At 42.3% G+C, this 20341-nt stretch overlaps 1 protein-coding gene across 1 annotated transcript in view; it reads left to right on the top strand.

Annotated features, from left to right (window-relative positions):
* The first annotated feature begins 6398 nt into the window (after positions 1-6398).
* The window catches only part of PIWIL2 (piwi like RNA-mediated gene silencing 2), a 20279-nt gene continuing 6336 nt past the window's right edge, over positions 6399-20341 (top strand). Inside the window, exons 1-14 of the mRNA XM_015817985.2 lie at positions 6399-6418; positions 6500-6610; positions 7363-7480; positions 8387-8511; positions 9078-9158; positions 9708-9821; positions 11012-11200; positions 11427-11511; positions 12701-12790; positions 14127-14267; positions 16188-16301; positions 17311-17499; positions 18344-18445; positions 19254-19373. Coding sequence (XP_015673471.1) covers positions 6510-6610; positions 7363-7480; positions 8387-8511; positions 9078-9158; positions 9708-9821; positions 11012-11200; positions 11427-11511; positions 12701-12790; positions 14127-14267; positions 16188-16301; positions 17311-17499; positions 18344-18445; positions 19254-19373 — 1569 coding nt within the window. The 5' untranslated portion in view covers positions 6399-6418; positions 6500-6509. The remainder of the gene's footprint in view (positions 6419-6499; positions 6611-7362; positions 7481-8386; positions 8512-9077; positions 9159-9707; positions 9822-11011; positions 11201-11426; positions 11512-12700; positions 12791-14126; positions 14268-16187; positions 16302-17310; positions 17500-18343; positions 18446-19253; positions 19374-20341) is intronic.

Genomic DNA, 20341 nt, shown 5'->3' with positions numbered 1-20341 from the left:
CCCGAGTCTTCAACATTTGCAGAAGAAAAAGTGGTTTAAGCTTTGCTACTGTGGAAGAATAACAGTGCCACAGTCGTGTTCACATCAAACAGCCCAAGTAACCACGAGAAGACGAAATCCAGCATTAGGTTTCCTTTCCCCCCCCCCACAAACCGAAACCCGGCGCATGCTCAGAACAGCCACCACGGAAAACGCGCCTGTTTGGAACAACGGCCGCGTTCCTCAGGCACACGCTTCTGCGTTTTCCTTTCGCTCATGAATGGACCGTACCACTAAAGAGACGTTCGGAAGAAGACAGACTGATCTGTAGGATTAGTCGCGCATCCTTACTAAAATAAACCCAAGTCAATAAAAATAATTAAGTCCTCCTCCCCTGGGAGGCCGGTGCAGCCGCTTCGAGTAGGATTCTTTTGCCTGACCCCCCACGGCGTGGTCAGACTTGGACGGCTCCAAACGGAGGCGGGCACCGGACGCGAGCCCTCCACCAATAGCAGAGCAGCCCTTTGTGGAGTGGCGGGGGCCGCGCCGAATGAGGGGCCGGGAGGAGAGGCGTGAAGGTGCGGCTCGCGCTCGAGGAGGGGAGGCGGCGTGGCGGGAGCTGGTGGGCCTGTTTCGCCGGCGGCGGCCGCTTCTTCCCGCGCTGAGGGCGGTTGGGTCCCGAGCCGGGCGTAAGGAGCGGCCTTTGAGGACTCGAGCCGACGGCGAGGGTGGCTAGGTTGGATTCGTCTCGGGGAGTGGAGAGCTGAAGGGCCTTCTCGGGTCTACTCGGAGGAAAGCCCCGCTGAAGTCGTTGGAGGCAACGCCCAGGTAAGTTGTGGGTGCCTCGCTGGAAGAAGGGACTGGGCAGCCATTTAATCGGAAGGGTATAAGGCAGGGGTGTCCAACCTTGGCAGCTTTTAAGGTTTGTGGACTTCAACTCCCAGAATTCCCCAGCCAGCATGGCTGGCTGGGGAATTCTGGGAGTTGAAGTCCACAGGTCTTGATGTTAAAGTTAACCAAGGTTGGACACCCCTAGTATAGGGCCTCTTGCTTGAGCAGGGGGTTGGACTAGATGACCTCCGAGGTCCCTCCCCGTCTTATTAGTCAGGGGTCTTCCAACTTGGCCCTTTTATGACTGGTGGACTTCAACTCCCAGGATTCCTCAGCCAGTGTGTGCCTGGCTGAGGAATTCTGGGAGTTGAAGTCCACAGGTCTTTGTTAAAGTTAGCCAAGATTGGACACCCCTAGTATAGGGCCTCTTGCTTGAGCAAGGGGTTGGACTAGATGACCTCCGAGGTCCCTCCCCGTCTTATTAGTCAGGGGTCTTCCGACTTGGCCCTTTTATGACTGGCGGACTTCAACTCCCAGGATTCCTCAGCCAGTGTGTGCCTGGCTGAGGAATTCTGGGAGTTGAAGTCCACCAGTCATAAAAGGGCCACGTTGGAAGACCCCCTGTTGTATGGAAACTTAAGCAAGGAGAAAATCGATTTAGAAAGAAGGAGAAAATTTCCTGACGCAGCAATTAAGCAGAGGAACGACTTGCCTCCAGAAATTGTGGATGCTCCCAACACTGGAAGTTTTGAAAGAAGAGATGGGACAAGCATTTGTCTGAAATGGGATACGGGTTTCCTGCCTGAGCAGGGGGTTGGACTAGAAGACCTCCAAGGACCCTTCCAACTCTGTTATTCTGTCTATTCTAGATTGGCAGGGGAAGAGGGTGTTGGCGAGGGGGTGTTTGCCATAGGATGCTCATACGCAGCCTTGTGGCTACTTAGGTGGCCTTTTGCTTCTGCAAATACTTTGTATCTTCCTGAAATCCACGTTTTCTTCCAAGCAGAACCATGTATCCCACGAGGCCAGTGTTTCGGGGTGGAGCCATGTTTCAGATGTCTCTGGCTGGGCACAGGCCAGAATCTTTGCCACAGGTGTCTGAAGCTGGAAAGACTGCAGAATTTGGGGGCAAAACCTTCCTTTCAACAGTCAGGGCAGAAAGAGGATACCCATCACCAAGAAGTGCATCAAAGGTGAATACATGATTTTTACAGTAGTAGTTGATGTCACGTAAATTTCTGTTTAGATTGAACCTGAAACCTATTGAATGTATGGTATTTTACTCCTTTGGCTGGAAGAGTATATAGGCAGTTGAATTCATAAAATGCATGGTTTTTCTGAAACTGACTGAAGAGACAGTTGAAATTAAATGCTATTTCAGCCCAAGGACATAGTATGTAAGCCTCTTCCCCCCTCCCAGTCTGCAATCTCCACCAATAAATCCTTTGCCCTATTTGGGAAGTGGATGATTTCCCTTCCTCCAAAGATGAGGCTTCTGTAGAAAATAGAGGGGAGGATACTTTTAAAACCATAAATAATTTAAACCTGATGTGGACTTGGTTGCTAAGAACTGCCTCCTGATTGCAAAAGCAATTATTGCAATTTTTGATCAGCTACTAGATGTCATTCAAAAAGTAGATGGACTTAAGGCTGTAATGGAAAAACCTGTCATGGAACCAGTTACCAACCCAGCTGTTCCAGAACATGCATACTTGCACAAGACTTCGCATGTATGGAAATGTCTAAGGATGAGCTAGTCTTGCAGGATACAGGATTTTGCTGCAGATTGCAATTTATCCTGTCAATACAGATAGGTGAAGAATAGAATGGAATGGAATAGGAATAAGAATAGAATAACTTTATTGTCACTTTAAATGTATACTAATCAGCATACATTAAAATGAAATTTTGTTGCATTCAACTCTCAAAAAAATATCATTATGCATATACCCACATATGACACAGAAGCTTCACAGTCTACTTCAAATGTATACATATACATGGCGAAAAATGAGTACTACAAGTCCCTATCACAACAGCTTCACCACAGAGTATCTTCCACCAAATTTACACAAAAATCTTGGCTTCCCAGATGGAAACATCTTGGGAGAATAATATTGGCTTTTAGCCATCTTGCACTCCCTTCAATGATCCTTAAATGTAAACATACATATTTTTTTACAATGGCAGTATATGGCCTCTGCTAAATTCTGGGAGGAGAGCCAAGGTCACAAGAGAAGATAGCATAAGCTCCAGAGCTCATAACATCAGTCAGCAACTACCTATACAGCAGAATGCTCCACCACTTCCAAGGTCACACCCTTGATCTAATTAAAGGAAAAATAGACATCAGCTGACCCCATGGAAAATGAAAAAGAACTAGCTCAGTTGTTCAGCATCCTGTCCATAGAGAAGATCAATAAACCATCATATGCAAACTTGAGGTAGTGAAATCAGTGACTGCTGCATTTGACTCTCTCAACACTTTGCTACTCTCCAGGTGTCTTCCTGTTAAAAAGTTGACAAGTTCATTTTCTGAGTGCCTAAAACAACAAAAAAAGAACGCACCCCAGGCAAAAGAAGGGAACACCAAACCGATCAGCATAACACAATCTCTTTGTAACCTCCCAGATGTTCCTCCCACTGGTGATCTTTTCTCACAACTCAACATTAAAGAACAGACCAGTCAAACTATAGTCCCACTTCATCAGCCTTCCCCTGCATGGATCCTGATTCTGTTCATCTAATGCAGGGGTTTCAAACTTGCAACATCACGTGACGTGTCATGACGTATCGCGACTTTTTTTTGCCATTGCCGGCAGTGGGTGGGCGCGGTTTTGCATTTGGCCCGTGGGCCGGCAGTTTGACACCCCTGGTCTAATGGCTGCCCCATCCACAACATGCTAATCCTTCTTGCAAGTAAATTCCTTTCAAAGTATCTAACCTTCTGATCCTGTTTCCCAAACTGTCCCTATTTGTTCTGCCCATGGACTTGCCCCAGACTCTGGATATTAGTAACAGCAGCAGGAGGATGTGGTACTTTTATATAATTGTTCAGTATTTTGTTTGTATTTGGCCTTAGGGCTGTAGTAAATTTGATTTGATTTATATTTTAGTCATTAACAAAATGGATGAAACAACCTACAGGTAATCCTTGACTTACAACCTCAACGGAGCTCAAAATTTCTATTGTTAAGTGAGACGTTTGTCAAGTAATTTTGCCCTATTGTGCAACCTTTCTTACTACAGTCGTTAAGCAAATCTGTGTGTTCTAATTCAGGAGCCTTTCGTGACTGGTCCAACGTTGTCGTCCATGGTTCAGGGCCTTAGTCTTGAGGCAGCTCCTGGACCCCCTTTGGGTAAGCTCTCTTGCTATTTAGAATCTTCTTTTCTTATACCTGAGTGATTATCTAATCTAGTTTAACGAAGAGAAGGACGAGGGGGGACATGATAGCAGTGTTCCAGTATCTCAGGGGCTGCCCCAAAGAAGAGGGAGTCAAGCTATTCTCCAAGGCGCCCGGAGGCAGGACAAGAAGCAACGGATGGAAACTAATCAAGGAGAGAAGCAACCTAGAACTAAGGAGAAACTTCCTGACAGTTAGAGCAATTAACCAGTGGAACAACCTGCCTCCAGATGCGGTGAATGCTCCAACACTGGAAGTTTTTAAGAAGAGACTGGACAGCCATTTGTCCGAAATGGTATAGGGTTTCCTGCCTGAGCAGGGGGTTGGACTAGATGACCTCCAAGGTCCCTTCCAACTTTACCACTATTACTACTACTACTACTACTACTACTACTACTACTACTACTACTACTATTATTATTATTATTATTATTATTATTATTATTATTATTATTATTATTATTATTATTACTATTTGGAACTGTAAGAAAAACCTGGGCTCTATCTTGACTTTGTTTTTCAAGCAGTCTGTTCAGGCCGAGGCATTGCAGGGAGAGGCATGGGCGACATGAGCATGAAGTCCAAAGTAGATGTCCTGGGACAGCAGATGTGTCCAGGGTGGAGAGCAGGACCAGCTGGAGACACCAAGGTGGAACCGATGCTTCTTGGCCGTGGCAAGTGAGTTAAGCAACCTTGGGGTCAAGGTGGTTGGTAAAAATGGCAAGTTGCATTAAACATCCTGTAATTCGGTCACTTTGATTGGTATAGTCCAGGGGTAAGCAACCTTGGCTGTTTTATGACTCGTGGACTTCAACTCCCAGAATTCCTGAGCCAGCCGTGCTGAGGGGAAAGGGAGAGGTTTCCAAGCTGAGCCATGCTGGCTCAGGAATTCGGGGAGTTGAAGTCCACCAGTCATGAGGGGGGCATAGTTTCCCCATGCTGGCTCAGGAATTCTGGGAGTTGAAGTCCAGGAGTCATGAAGGGGTCAAAGTTTCCCTCATGCTGGCTCAGGAATTCTGGGAGTTGAAGTCCACGAGTCATAAAATAGCCAAGGTTGCCTACCCCTGGTCTAGTCTTTGGACAACTAAGCGTGAAGTCAGCTTAGTGTTCTGTTTATCGTTTTTCTGATTTAAGTTTCAATGATAAAACTGGCTGCTTTTATTTTAAGGAGAAAGGCGCTGTGACAGTTATGTATAGGTGATAATTACACATAGAAGAGCCCCCAGTCCTGTGAAAGCGAATGCTCATAATTTGTGTCTCCCTGCACACCTTTCTGTTCTGAAAAATGGCTGCTTTTGGAAACAAAACAACAGAATTGTCTATTTTCTGATTTATTTATTTTTTTAAAAAATCTGAAGGTATTTTAAGTATTGCAAGTCGTGAAGAGATATCAGTGAGGTTTATCTAACGTGAACATTGCATTCATAGCTGCAATATTTGTGATTTTTGGAATATTTATATTACACTGTTGAAGCAGTAAATAAGTCTAAGTGCTAATGCTGTTGCTATTAACCTGCCAAGGGTATTCTTGAAGTGTGATCTCATTGTTATGCCTATGGCTATTCATAATTTTGAGTTTGGATTCAGAAAATCCAGGTTTAATTTAACAACACCGAAACACCGAATTCTTAAACACGACTAACATTGAGAGCCAGTTTGGTAAAGTATTTAAGGAGTTGGACGGGAAACCGGAAGTCTTCGCTTAGACCAGGGGTAGTCAACCTTGGCTCTTTTATGACTCGTGGACTTCAACTCCCAGAATTCCTGAGCCAGCTAAGCTCTGGACCTCTGGCCAGTCCATCTCAGTCCAATCCACACACCACAGGGTGGTGGTTTTGGGGAAATGGCAGGAGGAAGGAGTATTATGCATGCCACCTTGAAATGTATAAATAAAACTGGGATACAAATCAAAATGTTGCTTTAGAACGGGTGGGGAACGATGGCTCTTTTATGACTTGTGGACTTCAACTACCAGCATTCCCGATTCTTGACATTTTTTTTTTGTTCCCCTTTTAAACATTTTCCGGGATACCCAGCTATATGGAAAGTGAAAAGCCGTCTTGGGGGCTTGACAGAACAAGCATCTTAGGCCGTGGCCGAGCCTACACAGACCCTTTTACTTCGACTGCGGAAAGTTGTTTTCCAGCACCATCAATCAAGCCTGGTCCTCCTCCTGTAGTGTCTGATGAGCCTGTGGATAAAAAGTAAGTGAGAAATGGTATGAAGCTTTGATGATTAATTAATTAATAATGCAGCCACGTAACGGGGCCCTTTCCTCCTTCCAGAGAACCACTTATGAAGCAAGGGTCAAATGGAGTACCGATCCCTTTGGCACTGAATCTGATTCAAATACACTGTAAAAACGAAGCTGTGTATCAGTACCACGTGACGTTCAGGTAATAGTTCTTGAGTCTTACTCTTTCCTCAACAGTTGAAGGCCGTTGCTTTGGGGTCTGTCATGGCTTCAGTAACTGAATGTGGACAGAAGATCCAACATCCAACTTGTTCTCTAAGTTGTAGTCCAATTGATGCTTCTTCCCGTATTTTATATGGTGGAATTTAAAGGAATATAAACCGTGTTTTCGAATCCTTAAAGCTATGTGGAAGACCTTTCATACTTTCTAAACCCCAAAGTTGTCTTGATAAGGTGCTTTTGAAAGCACTATTTGCTGCCTTTATGAGCTAAGAAGGCATCTTTTGTTAGAAGGTGGTTAGTCTCAACCCAAATATTTATTGCATCCAAGGGCAGCCATTTTATCTAACCAATCTAGCTATGGATGCTACCGTGTTAAAGATTTTGGGGGGGGACCATCAAAGGGTCTATCCGTTCATGTATTTCACTTGATAATGTAAAGCTGTAGGGAATCTGAACATTTTTCTTGTGGAAATGCATCCTAAAGGCCATGCATCTTATTTGAAGCCAAGACTGGGGAAAAAAAAATAGTTAAAACTCTTTCAGTGAAATAGTGTAGCCAACCAGTATGTAGAAGCTGCCTTTCTAATGATGTTAAGGAATGAATTGTGACGTTTTTCATGTGTGGTTATCTCTGTTCTTCTTAACCAAAACGAACAGAAATGCACACTCTTTTTTTCTAATAAAAATGAACCAACCATTTCCCCCCCCTTGATTTTCTTTTTTGTCTTTCAGCCCAAACATGGAATGTAAAAGCATGCGTCTTAGGATGCTGAAGGAACATCAGTTGGTGATAGGAGATATTTCCGCATTTGATGGCTCTCTTCTCTATTTACCCATCAAGTTGCCTCAGGTAAGATCGAGGAAAGAAACAGAAGAGTTTGCTGCAACAATTGTATCTGACAACGGTGTTTAATTCCAATTTTAATTCCAGTTCATTTTCTTAAAAGAGAACATGAAAAGAAGAACTAGGGGTGGCATGATAACAATGATCCAATATCTAAGGGACTGCCACAAAGAAGAGGGGGGTCAACCTGTTCTCCAAGGCATCTGAAGGCAGAACAACAAGCAATGGATGGAAACTAATCAAGGAGAGAACCAACCTAAAAATAAGGAGAAATTTCCTGACAGTGAGAACAGTTAATCAGTGGAACAACTTGCTTCCAGAAGTTGTGGGTGCTCCATCATTGGAGGTTTTCAAAAAGAGATTGGACAGCCATTTGTCTGAAATGGATTTAGGGTCTCCTGCTTGAGCAGGGGGTTGAAGACCCCCAAAGTCCCTTTCAACTTTGTTATTCTGTTAATATTATATTAAGCGTGAGCTTGCTTTCAAGGGTGCCTCTTTCCACACAGGAGGAAAAAAAAGTTGTCCAGCCTTTATGTTTCAAGGGGTTTTCGTAACAGTAAAGATAAGAATTGGCAATATAGCAAAAGAATTACTGTATATTAGTACAATATGCAACTTCAGTAGCAACAAAATAACATGGCGTAGTTATAAACGATGGTTTGTTTCACTTTTGATTTATGTTTCATTTTGTCTTTATTTCGTGTTGATAGACTAATTCGAAAACAAAACACTGAAATGTTCCTCTTGTTAGCTTGAGATAGCTAAGTTATGCATAGTATCTTTTTACTGCAATATTTAATAATTGGCAAGAATTGAAATTGATTATTTTGCAAACAAAATTATTTTAGAATTCTTAGGCTGTCTTACTGGCCTGTATTTGACTTCTGATAGAATATATGTCTTCCCCTTTAGAATGTTAACCTGAGGTGTGAAAGAAAGACAGATGGAATGGAAGTCAATTTAAAGATTCAGATGACCAAAGTTCTGGAACCGAGTTCAGAGTTGTGCATCCCGTTTTACAACGTTATTTTCAGAAAGTGCGTAATTTATTTTAAATTATTTTTAAAAAAAGAGCCCCCGGGACGGGGAACAGTTTTGATTCTTGGCACTTGCTCATCAAGCTGCAGAAAAAAATGGGAGTCGTTCTTATTTAAAACAATGGAGCCTGCATTTAGAAGAAGGCCATTTCATGCCTGCTCTGCTGGTGGATGCTGGAATACACTGGGACTCTGGGTTGTGCTTAGGGATTTCTCTCGAAATCTTGAAATGAATAAAGGGAAGCAAAGAGATTTAACACCAGGGATGGCTATTACCAGAAATATAGTCTGGGTATCCTTCGCGTCCAGGATCAAAAGCAAGTGGCGGGAAGTCCACCATCATTTAAGAATTGGAGAAAGAGATGGAAGTCTTTAGTTCTGGCTCTGATCCAAAGATGTTTGATAACTAATTCCTGTGGGAACTGATCTAGGTTCTTCTGCCCTCCTTTTTTAAAGGGATTGGCCAAATAATATGATTTTTTTTGTGCCCTGTGTTCATGGCTTAAAGAGCAATCTCATTTCCCAGTCTCATATTTATCTTGGTTTTTTTTAAAATGTTATTCTAGAGTGATGAAGATTTTAGATATGAAACTTGTTGGGAGAAATTTCTACGATCCTACTAGCGCTACTGTACTTCAGCAGTACAGGTTGGTATGTTGCTTTGTGTACTACGGTGTTTTAGTGTTTGATAATTTGAAAGATATGCTGTGCATTAGAAGCAACGTTCTTTTAAAATATATGTTTACGCCGTTATACTTTCACACATTTTGTAGCAAAAATTCAGTAGGTGCAAATTGAGCCACCTTGGCTAATTGCAATATATACCAAAATTAGCTGCCTTGTATCTTTGGAAAGGCTTAAAAAAAAATACAGTGGCCTATTTTTGGTGGATTATTTTATTCATTTACTTGTGAGCTAGTGAGCTCTGGGTGGTCTAGGGATATTAATAATATATATAACAATAAATTAGAGTGCGATTTCATCACGTAATAAATGTTATTATCTGAGCCTTTGTTCTATGGCAGTATATTTTAATTTCCCATCAATTGCATAGGATAACTAGTGGGGATTGTAAACAGTGAAAACAGACAGCAGCAATGATTAACTATGACTATGCCATCAATTTGACTGCATCTTTCAGTTAAGCAGTTTCCCTTTGATACTAAAAATTAGCCTCTTGTTTATTTTTCTGAAAGGTTGCAAATATGGCCGGGCTATGCAGCCAGTATCCGAAGGACAGACGGTGGGCTGTTTTTGTTGGTTGATGCTGTTCATAAGGTTATTCGGAACGATTCAGTCCTGAATCTGATGTGAGTAAAAATACTGATCTCTTCAATGGAAAACATTGCAAAAAGACCATTAGGGATAGTGTGACCCTTATTTTTTTGTGATGGAACAAAACCAGTGCCCAAGCAAGATTGCTCCTGAAGTTTACTTTGTTTGGGTCATGAGTCCCAGAGTTCGTGTAGGAATTGATTTTGGAAGGGGCGAACCATCTGTAAAATAGTCTTTAGAAAGAAGATAAAATTCATTAGGTTGGATCTAAGAGCAAGATGTGGTGTATGAGCATTGCATGTGCTATTGTGAGATGAAATGTGCTCAGATCTCCCCGGCTTATGTATTTATAGCAAATATTTCTTTGTATCTTTTATGACCTTCAATTTGTTATTTGTAACTGCATATCTCTAGTTAGGAAAAAAACATTTTTTCTATTATAATGTATTTTAATTGCCTTTTAACATTTAGGGGCCATCTGATTCTAAATACTCTGGGTGACTTACAGTTTAAAAAGTAAAACAACAATAACATGTATATCCAAAGAAATTGAAAAAATCTTAACATCCATCTAATCTTAAGACTGGGGAAAAAGTTGGCCTTGGAGGACTTTGGGTCATCACGATGATGGTGTTCCAGAGAGCTGGTGCCATAACAGAGAATCATAAGATGGTGTTGATCCTGTGTGTTCTAAAATGCGGAATTCTCAGAATACGTTTATATTGAACCATCAAATATGCCAAGTATATCTCATGCCACTCATTATTTGGCTGTCTAAGACCATTCCACAGCATTCAAAAGAGAATAAAAAAACAGAAAGGCTACAGCACATCCCTTCCAGCAACCGACATTCAGATAAGCAGCAGGGATCAGCACCAGACAATCAGACAGAAAACGACATTTTAATCAAGGAACTACGAAGTAGGCAATTAGACTTCCACCAAAACTGGCAGGGCAAACTCCTGAATATAAACAGGCAACGAACCCTGCACTCACTTGCACTTACCTGGTTCACTAATGAAACATCTGTAAGCAAACAACCAAGGTCAGAGGGCACCAAGAACTCCAAAGCATTGCAAAGTTAGAGTAAGATGAGAGTATTTGGCAGATGGAATGCTGCCAGTGGGGTAAACAGACTTCTTAAAGACGGCTGGTAAACTCGAGGTCAGACTACAACTTGGCCCTTCCTGGTTTTTAACTTTTAAGTATTTCTATTTTTATAAAGGCATAGAATTTATCAACAGAGTCAGGAAAATTTCCAAGATGAATGCACCAAGCAACTTATTGGCAACATCATAATTACCCGTTACAACAATAAAAATTACCGAATTGATGACATTGATTGGAACAAGACACCACAGAGCAGTTTTACCTTGTCAGATGGGAAGGAAATCACTTTTCTAGAGTATTACAGGTAAATGGTTATGATTCACTGTTTCTAAATAAAAGGGGGGGGGAATAATGGGAGTAAGACATTCAGTATCTTGCTTAAGATTGGTTAAAGTGTCAACCATGATCAAAGTCATTAAGTACTTTGGCTTAACTGGAGTTGTTTTCATGAGTCCTTTAGCTATTGATATTTAAAATTATCGAGCAAGTTTTGTTTTCTTCCTAGAATTCATATAACATTCTCTTTCCAGTAAAAATTATGGGATTACCATCAGAGAACTTGATCAGCCACTGTTGATTTACAGAGTTGAAAGAAGGAAAAACCCTCCAGGAAAGGTGAGAATTTGAGCAGTTGCAGTTAGAAGCAACCAATTGCTGGCATTTGTAACACAGGCATCCCTAGAGTGGCTTGATTTACGTGACCTGTCTTGGGTGAGGTTTCTGGGCTAGGATCACTTTTGAGCTTTTACAGAGGATTGCGTTTCTCTCACCATCAGCCCTACCCCTCAGATGTTCCCCACCCTCAGTTTTTTGTTTTTTTTTGTAAATAGACTAACCAATTTAGAGGGAAGCTTTAGGCTATGATGCCCCTCACTCTTATGATTTAAGCCCTTGTATGAATACAAGCATTTCAGCTGGCATAATATTGGAAATTGGCCATTGTTGCTCAAGCCCTTCAGTCTTCCAGATTAACTCCAGCAACAAACAGGAGGAGAAGTTAGTCTTAACACTGGAAGCTTTCAAGAAGAGACTGGAGAGCCATTTGTCTGAAATGGTATAGGGCAGTGGTTCTCAACCTGTGGGTCGGGACCCCATTTGGGGTCGATTGACCATTTCATGGGGGTCGCCAAGCAAGGCTGTCCGCCATTTTTTTTTCCCTTTTCCGGCGGGTGCCTTACCTCCCTTGGGCTGGGCCAGCTGGTGGTCGGCCTGCTCCGTCTCTGCCGCTTGCCAGCTACGCCTCAGCCGGCGCAGGGGGCGGAACCACGCATGCGTGGCGCTCCCGGGCAGGGAAAGTCCTCGACTTACGACCGGTTTAGTCCTTGACTTACGACCGGTTTAGTCCTCGACTTACGACCGGTTTAGTCCTCGACTTACGACCGGTTGGGGGTCGCGGCATTAAAAAGGTTGAGAACCACTGGTATAGGGTCTCCTGCTCGAGTTGGGGATGGGACTTGATGACCTCCAAGGTCTCTTCCAACTCTGTTATTCTATGTTCTAACTTATTAGTGCTAAGAAAAGACATCTCTGAGTGTTAGTCATAAGCCATTAGCTCTCAATGCTTAGCTATGCAAACCTTGTACTCGTGCAACTATCGCTTAACGTTTATTCACTGGGTTTGGGGAGAAAATTGTGACAATTAAAAAACCAACACCCTATCACCTATTTGGTTTTCTTGTCCCCATCAGCTTTCCCTTTATTATCTAATGTGTATATGGCGTACATGAACCCAGCTGATAATAATAATAATTTATTTCTGTACATCCTGTGTGCCTAATAGGTTTTGCATTTGATTTTCCTGCAGCTTCAGGAAGGTGAAATCCTGCTCGTGCCAGAGCTTTCGTTCTTGACAGGAATTCCTGAAAACATGAGAAAAGATTTTAGAATTATGAAGGTGCTTGATTGTATGTTTTATACAGAATTGGAATTTGTTTATAAAATTCTCAACCTCTTACATCAAGTATTTGGCCTCTCACCAACTTTTAAGTTGTAGCCGGCCATTGAGAGCCCTGATTTTGTTGGTTCGATAGCTTCTGAATCTTTCTCGGCTCGCTCTGCTTGAACAGTTCCCTGAGACTAAACGTGGTGACGTAAGGATGGCTGACATTTTAAGCTTGTTCTCTAATCAGCCAAAAGTTGTAGTCACTAATCACTAACGATTTACTTCTCCTACTCAGATCACAAGACAGTAATGGTATTTTTCTTGTAAAGACGTTGTTGTTCTTGTTAGTTGCGAAGTCATATCTGATATGACCCATCGCAACCCCATGGACAACGTTCCTCCAGACCTTCCTGTCCTCTACCATCTTCCGGAGTCCATTTAAGCTCCCGCCTACTGCTTCAGTGACTCCATCCAGCCCCCTCATTCTCTGTCGTCCCCTTCTTCTATTGCCCTCCATCTTTCCCAGCATTAGGCTCTTCTCCTGTGAGTCCTTCCTTCTCATTAGGTGGCCAAAGTACTTGAGTTTCAACTTCAGGATCTGGCCTTCTAAAGAGCAGTCAGGGTTGTTCTCCTCTAGGACTGACCGGTTTGAAACAAAGTTTTAGTAGATATTATATACAAGTCTGTCAAAGCAAGAACATCCAATGTTAGCAGATAGTCCTTGATGTACAACCATTTGTTTAGTGACTGTTCAGACTTATCAACAGCACTGAAAAAAAGTAATTTATGACTCATTTTTCAGACTTAACTGACCTTTGCAGTATCCCCATGGTTACATGATCAAAATTCAGACGATCGGCAACTGACTCATATTTATGACGGTCGCAGTGTCCCAGGGTCATGTGATCACCTTTTGCGACCATCTGACAAGCAAAGTCAATGGAGGAAGTCAACACCCGGGTTACTAACTTAACAACTGCAGTGATTCAGTTAATAACTGGCAAGAAAGGTCGTAAAATGGGGCAAAACTCACTTAAGAACTGTCTCATTTAGCAACAAAAATGGTGGGCTCAACTGTGGTTGTAAACCAAGGACCTGCTATAGAGAGGATTCTGTTCAGAGGATATGAAAAAGCCAAGATGGGGACCATCTTGTGCAAACAAAACTCCTGGTTTTTTTTTTTTAAGTGTAATATCTCCCCTCTGGATTTCTGTTCCTTGCGGATTTAAAAGCAAGTAACTGGAGAAGCTCCTCCTTCAAATTGCTTTGCTGGCAATGAGTTGTGTATGCTTCCTTTTTGAATTCAAGCTGAAGTGCCTTTTTCTCTGGCTGTATCCACTCCGCTTAGGACCTTACGCAGAAAGTCAACATGAGTCCCGAACAGCATCACACCTCTCTGAAGCAACTGCTGAGCAGGATTGAGAAGAATGAGGCTGCCCATAAGGAATTGTCACGGTGGGGGCTTTTCCTGGATGGGGATGTTTATAGGGTAAGGAAACTTTTGTGCTAGCCTTGCCTGTTCTTTTAACTTTGCCTGATAGGATCCTGCCTCTTTTATGAAGAACAACTTTCACAAAAACAGATTGATACGCTACTTTCCCCTTGTTCTTCTTCTTCTTTTTTTTTTTTTGCTTTGTGCTATGTTGTAGGAAATAAATGGCTAAGCTATTTATTTTTTCCTCCTTTATTTTGTGATTATTTTTCAGCATCTAGGACGGGTAGGCAACCTTGGCTCTTTTATGACGCGTGGACTTCAACTCCCAGAATTCCTGAGCCAGCCATGCTGAGGGGAAAGGGAGAGGTTTCCAAGCTGAGCCATGCTGGCTCAGGAATTCTGGGAGTTGAAGTCCACGAGTCATGAAGGGGCTAAACTTTCCCCCATGCTGGCTCAGGAATTCTGGTAGTTGAAGTTCACGAGTCATGAAGGGGCCAAGGTTGCCTACCCCTGATCTAGGAGAACTGTTAATACCAGAAAATAAATAGGTCGTTCACTTCTGCAAAGTCCCGAGAGTATTTACCCAAAGGTAGTAATTTTTGGCCCTGATCAGAAAGTTATGTAAGATTGATCTCTGCATTTGTCACCTCTTTCCTGCCATGAGCTGGTGGACAGCTCTGAATATACTTTGACAATAATTTTATACCTGATTATTAGAAGCTCAGGGCAGCCGAGCTGAAGAATTGAAAATCTTTTAAAAATTAGACCTCACAAAGAGAGAGGTTTTATTTTCGATGACTGCCCAACTTCAAAGCTTATTTTTGTTTCCTTTTCTACCCGTAATCTTGGTTCACCAACTTCTCCATGTCTGTCTTCTTGGAAAACTGCAGGCTTCAAGGAGACGTTCTGTACTACAGTACAAATTGAAATTCAGTTTTAATTTTTGAGGAAATCACACTGGGGAGAGAATTGTTCCTTTTTTCTTTTTTTTTGAAATTGACAGGGTTCAGCAGCACTCCTTCTCTCTCTAGGAACTTTAATGCCTTTCATGGCACGGGTTGATTTATTTGAGGAACTACATTTTCCCAATTACATCCGCTCATCCCATCAGCTCTAGCAAGAGAGACATGCTACGGGCTCCAGGGAACTACACTTGGTAGGCCCAAGGAGGTGGGTCTTTTCTGCTGTAGTGCCCACATCTCCCCCCCCCCAAATAAATTAGCTAATCTCCTTATTTTCTGGAAGTCCATAAAAATCTGGCTTTGTCGTTAAACCTTTGTCATGTTTCAGGGGACCAGTGAGATCTTCAAGTGGCTTCATTGCTCTTATTACTTTATTTTAAAAAAATATGACTGTTTAAACATGTTTGTTGTTTTATGCTAGTTTTGCTACACAATGCCCAAAATCGCTTCTTGTGAGTTGGAGGGGGCATATCTACAACAAATTCTCAGTCTTGAGGTTCTGCCTTGTGCAACTTCATAGATATTGAAAATCGTAACACAACCTTTGCTGAACCTGTTTGAAATCCGTGAAATAGCCAGAGGTTCAACACATCTAAAAATGTGGACTTTGCACAAAGACGTTTGGAGGATAAACAGTGTTGAAGGGAAGAGTTTTGCAGGCTTTAAGTCAGGGGTCCCCAACCCCTGGGCCGTAGCCCACTACCGCAGCCTGTTTGAAATTGGCTACGCAAGCGGCGGGCAAGCACATGCGTGCAAAGCTCCACTTGCACGTGCGGAGGGTGCGTGCACCTGCTGCTTACACAAATGGAGCTGTGTGCATGTGCACATGCCTGCCACTCAGACAGACAGACACACCCACATCCGTGCACCAGGCCGCCAAGCTGAAAAGGTTGGGGACCGCTGCTTTAAGGTATATTTGATGCTGAGCTCTAGAATTAAAATGAGCTGAGAGCTGGCCCAGGTATAGCCTTGTATGCAGCTTGACTGTTTTCTGTTTGTTGGCTTGTTTCAGACCACAGGACGCATCCTTCCCATGGAAAGAGTAAATCTGAAGAAATGCTCCTTCAAGACATCTGAAGACCTAAACTGGACTAAAGAAATCAGCAGAGAACCCTGCATTTCTGTCGTAAGCTTAATTTTGGATGTGGGCATTCTTCTGTAGGGTGTAACAGCTGATTCAGCATTCTCTTCAAAATATATAGATAGTCCTCGACTTACACCAGTTTATTTAGTGACCTTTCAAAGTTACAGCCGCACTGGAAAAAGTGACTTATGACTGTTTTTCACACTTATAACTGTTGCGGCATCCCCATGGCCACATGATCCAAATTCAGATGCTTGGCAAGGTGAGATCAGCTCCCACCCTTCTGATCTTTTTTTTTTATGAATTTCGACCCTTTCCAGGGTCCCCAGCAGGGCGAAATCAAACGCGAAAGACGGAGCCCCGTCTTCCTGCGCCCGTTCCGCCGCAATGTCAAACCGGAAGCCCCACCTTTCTGATCTTCTGTAAGGGCCTGAAGACCTGGCTTTGCCAGTTGGCTCGGGGCACCAATGGGGGACTCTCATGCTGGAGTCCCCTCACCCACACAGCCTGCTCTCTCCATCCCCATCTTTTACTTTGGTTTGTAATTCTATACTTACTGTTTTTAGAAATATTTACAATTTACAGTTTTTATAGCTTTTCATGTTGTAAGACGCCTGGAGTTGCCCCAGGGGCAAGATGGACGGTAAACAAATTTAATAAATAATAAATAAATAACGTCATCGCCGTTGTTAAGTGAATCCTGTCTTTAAGCAAATCCAGCTTCACCAGTTGACTTGGCTTGTCAGACGCCGGCTGAGAAGGTCGCCAATGGTGATTGTGGAACACTGCAACCGTCACAAATGCCTGCCAGTTGCCAAGACCTTGCCTTTTGATCACAGGGCCATGGGGTTGCTGGGACAGTCATTAGAGCAAAGATATGTCACTTCTTTTCAGTGTCATTGCAACTTGGGTTGCTCAACGAGTAGTTGTAAGTCAAGCTAATCTGTAGTAAAAATATACTATTATCCTCAAATACCTGGGAAGCCATGCATTTTTGCATGTGTGTATTTCAAGCGTCAAAAACATGTTGACTTTTCTTCTTATTTCTTAGGTTCCAATTCATTTCTGGGCACTCTTTTACCCAAAGCGGGCGATGGAACAAGCCCATGAACTAGTTAGCGTGCTGCAAAAAATCTCAGGACCGCTTGGTATCCCGTTGGCTGCACCTATTTGGAAAGAGTTGAAAGATGACCGGATAGAGACTTATGCCAGAGCTATCAAATCATTGCTAAGTAGTGAGGTGCGAGTGTATAGGTTTGTGATTTTACGATGTTGGTTTCCTCTTTGATTCTCTCTTTCTCTCTCTCTCTCTCTCGCAGCTTTATTGATCTTGACTTTCAAATAAAGTATACTGAGATGCAGAATATTAAGGCAGGAAGGGAGAAGGAAGAGTTGTGTACGGTTGGGATGCATAGAGCAAGCTCTTAGTAAAACTTTCCTGGGAAGAAGCTACTGAGCCTCAACACTTTGCCTTCTAATGGATTCATATTTTGTTGGAATATGAACAGACATATACGGTGGTATCTCGGTATTGTTAATCGGTTCCAGAAGGTGCGATGGGTAAAAAAAACGAGGGCCAAACAATTTTTTTCCCTTCAGGAAAGCAGCCGACACCGACAATTTCTAGCTTGTATGTCGCGTACTAAACATACGATGAGTATCGGGATGAAATTTTTGCATCAGAATGTGTTGAGTATCAAATTTGATGAGTTTCAAAGCAGTTGAGTATCAGAGTACCACTGTAGTTTGGCATTCAGGTTTGAAATAATTTTGCGATCGTAAAGTAATGGCAGAGAGCCCATTTGGTGTAGTGGCTAGGGTGCTAATCTAGAAATCAGGAGACCGTGAGATTCTGGATTGGGAGATTTTGGGCTCTTAACACAACCCACTTATTAGAGTTCTTGTGGGTAAATTGCAAGAAGGAAGCATTAGTTACGCTGCCTTGAGTTGCATAAAATAAAAGCAGGACGTAAATTAATAAATGACCTTAGTTTCACCTCCCAATATGCCTAACCATAGTGGTATGCTGATATTTAATGATCTTATTGCAAGCTGGTTACTCACTGTCCTTTCTCTTTATTAAGGGACCAATACAATTAGTCGTTTGTATTATCACAGGAACTAAAGATGATTTGTATAGGGCCATTAAACGGCTGTGCAATGTACAGAACCCAGTTCCTTCCCAGGTACGTAAACAGTTGTCTGTTCCTTGAGCCTGTAAAAATGCTTGAATGGACATTGCTGATTATGATACTACTTGTTTGATCACCTGTGTTTTTATGAAGCGCCTCTGATGTGTCTTTCAGGCTGAATATTAGGTGTAACAGGAAACAGTTTATACTGTTCATATATACATAGTTTGTATATGAGCTTTGAACCATTTTGTATTCTAGTGAGTTAGAGTTTTATGATATTTAAATATTAGCCAACGTTTACTAATGAATGCCAACAACGTTTAGCTTTTAATTGTGAATTGAGAATTCAATAGTTTAATAAATGGATCTTTAAAATCAGATTTTTTAGTACGTAGAAATATGGAGGAGCCTTGATCAAATGGTCTATATTTTTAATAACTTAAGGGTGTTATTTTGGGAAATATGTTTAAATATTTTTTGTTGAATGGAGGCTTAATTTTTTGTGAGGGGGAAACAAAAAGTTGTTTACTTTAAACAATAATCTCTTATTACCTTGTAATTATATCACAGCTTAGAATTAGATGTGGAAAATATGGAATTTCAACCGTTTTGACTTTTGAAAGGGCCATTTCTGACTTCATAAGGAATATTTCGATGCCCTTCTGATTTTAGTGGAAATGTTTCAAGTTCCAAAGGGGGCTATTTTGAGGTTAGACTTTTCTGGTGAAGTCAGAAAATTAAGCTCAAAGTAGAATGGTTTAAAATGTATTTTATGCAATAATCAAACTGAGAATTCCTGAAAGAGAAACATTTGTTTCTTGCTCAGGCATTTACTCGTTCTAATCATTAATTGCTACAGGTTATTAACGTTCGAACCATTACAACACACTATACTAAACTTAGAAGTATAGCACAGAAGATTCTGTTGCAGATTAATTGCAAGCTAGGTGGAGAGCTGTGGGGTGTGGACATTCCACTGGTAAGTAATACGGATATTATTTCTCTCCAGTGAAGCTTAATTCAGTAAATAAGAATAATTCTCTAAAATAATGTTGCATACGTTATGTATGCGTACTTGTGTTCTTTAAGTGGCACTATTGACACCCATCTTTTTCAGTTCCTTTCACTTCCCTGAACAGCCCCTTTCACTTAATTATGACCTGCTGAAAGTTGGGAACTTTAAAAATATGTTACACTCTCAGGGGGAGAACAGTCAGATCATTTCCATCCTCTTACAGTTTGCTTGGATAAGATGCTGTTTCAAAAAGAGACAAGTGACAAGGTACAAAGCATTCCACCGAAGAATTGAGCTGAAAAACTTAGAAGAACCAGTGGTGGGATTCAGTCGGTTTGCACTGGTTCGGTAGAACCGTTAGCTAAATTTTGTTGAGTTCGGACAACCGGCTGAACCCATGCTGCTTCTGGAAGTCCGTTCTAGGCCTGGGAGGAGGCCTGGAGGAGGCCTCCCAGGCCTAGAACAGCCTGCCAGAAGTGCATGGATGTTACTTCCGGAAGTCCATTCTAGGCCTCGGAGGCCCAGGCCTGCATCCACGCAGAGAACCGGATGTTCAGGTATTTGAATCCCACCACTGCTTAGAACACATTAACATCAACCTTATTAACCCTGTCAGCAACTACTGCCAGTAATATTTGTAAGAACAATGGTTTAACGCGTCAAGAGCGACTCCAGTGGCAACAATTGCCACATTTCTGAAGGGAGCGCCGGCCAGAAGCTCATAATCAACCAGCCAGTCCTACAACATTTCTCTTTCCAAATGACCAGGATCATCATCTCTTTTTTTTCGTAGAGCAGAAATGCATTGTCTGTAGGTTAAGCTAGGTTGCAGAAAAGATTCTCCAGATTCCAACTTCTGCACAAAGCAGGGAACGGCTTAGATCGCCCCTTCTCACACAAGGAGCAACTGGTCCAGAATGCGGCCGCGCGGG

Source organism: Protobothrops mucrosquamatus, unplaced genomic scaffold (assembly GCF_001527695.2).
Source record: "Protobothrops mucrosquamatus isolate PMUCROS unplaced genomic scaffold, P.Mucros_1.0 scaffold659, whole genome shotgun sequence".
Taxonomy (NCBI): domain Eukaryota; kingdom Metazoa; phylum Chordata; class Lepidosauria; order Squamata; family Viperidae; genus Protobothrops; species Protobothrops mucrosquamatus.
This window is presented reverse-complemented; position numbering and strand designations above follow the sequence as displayed.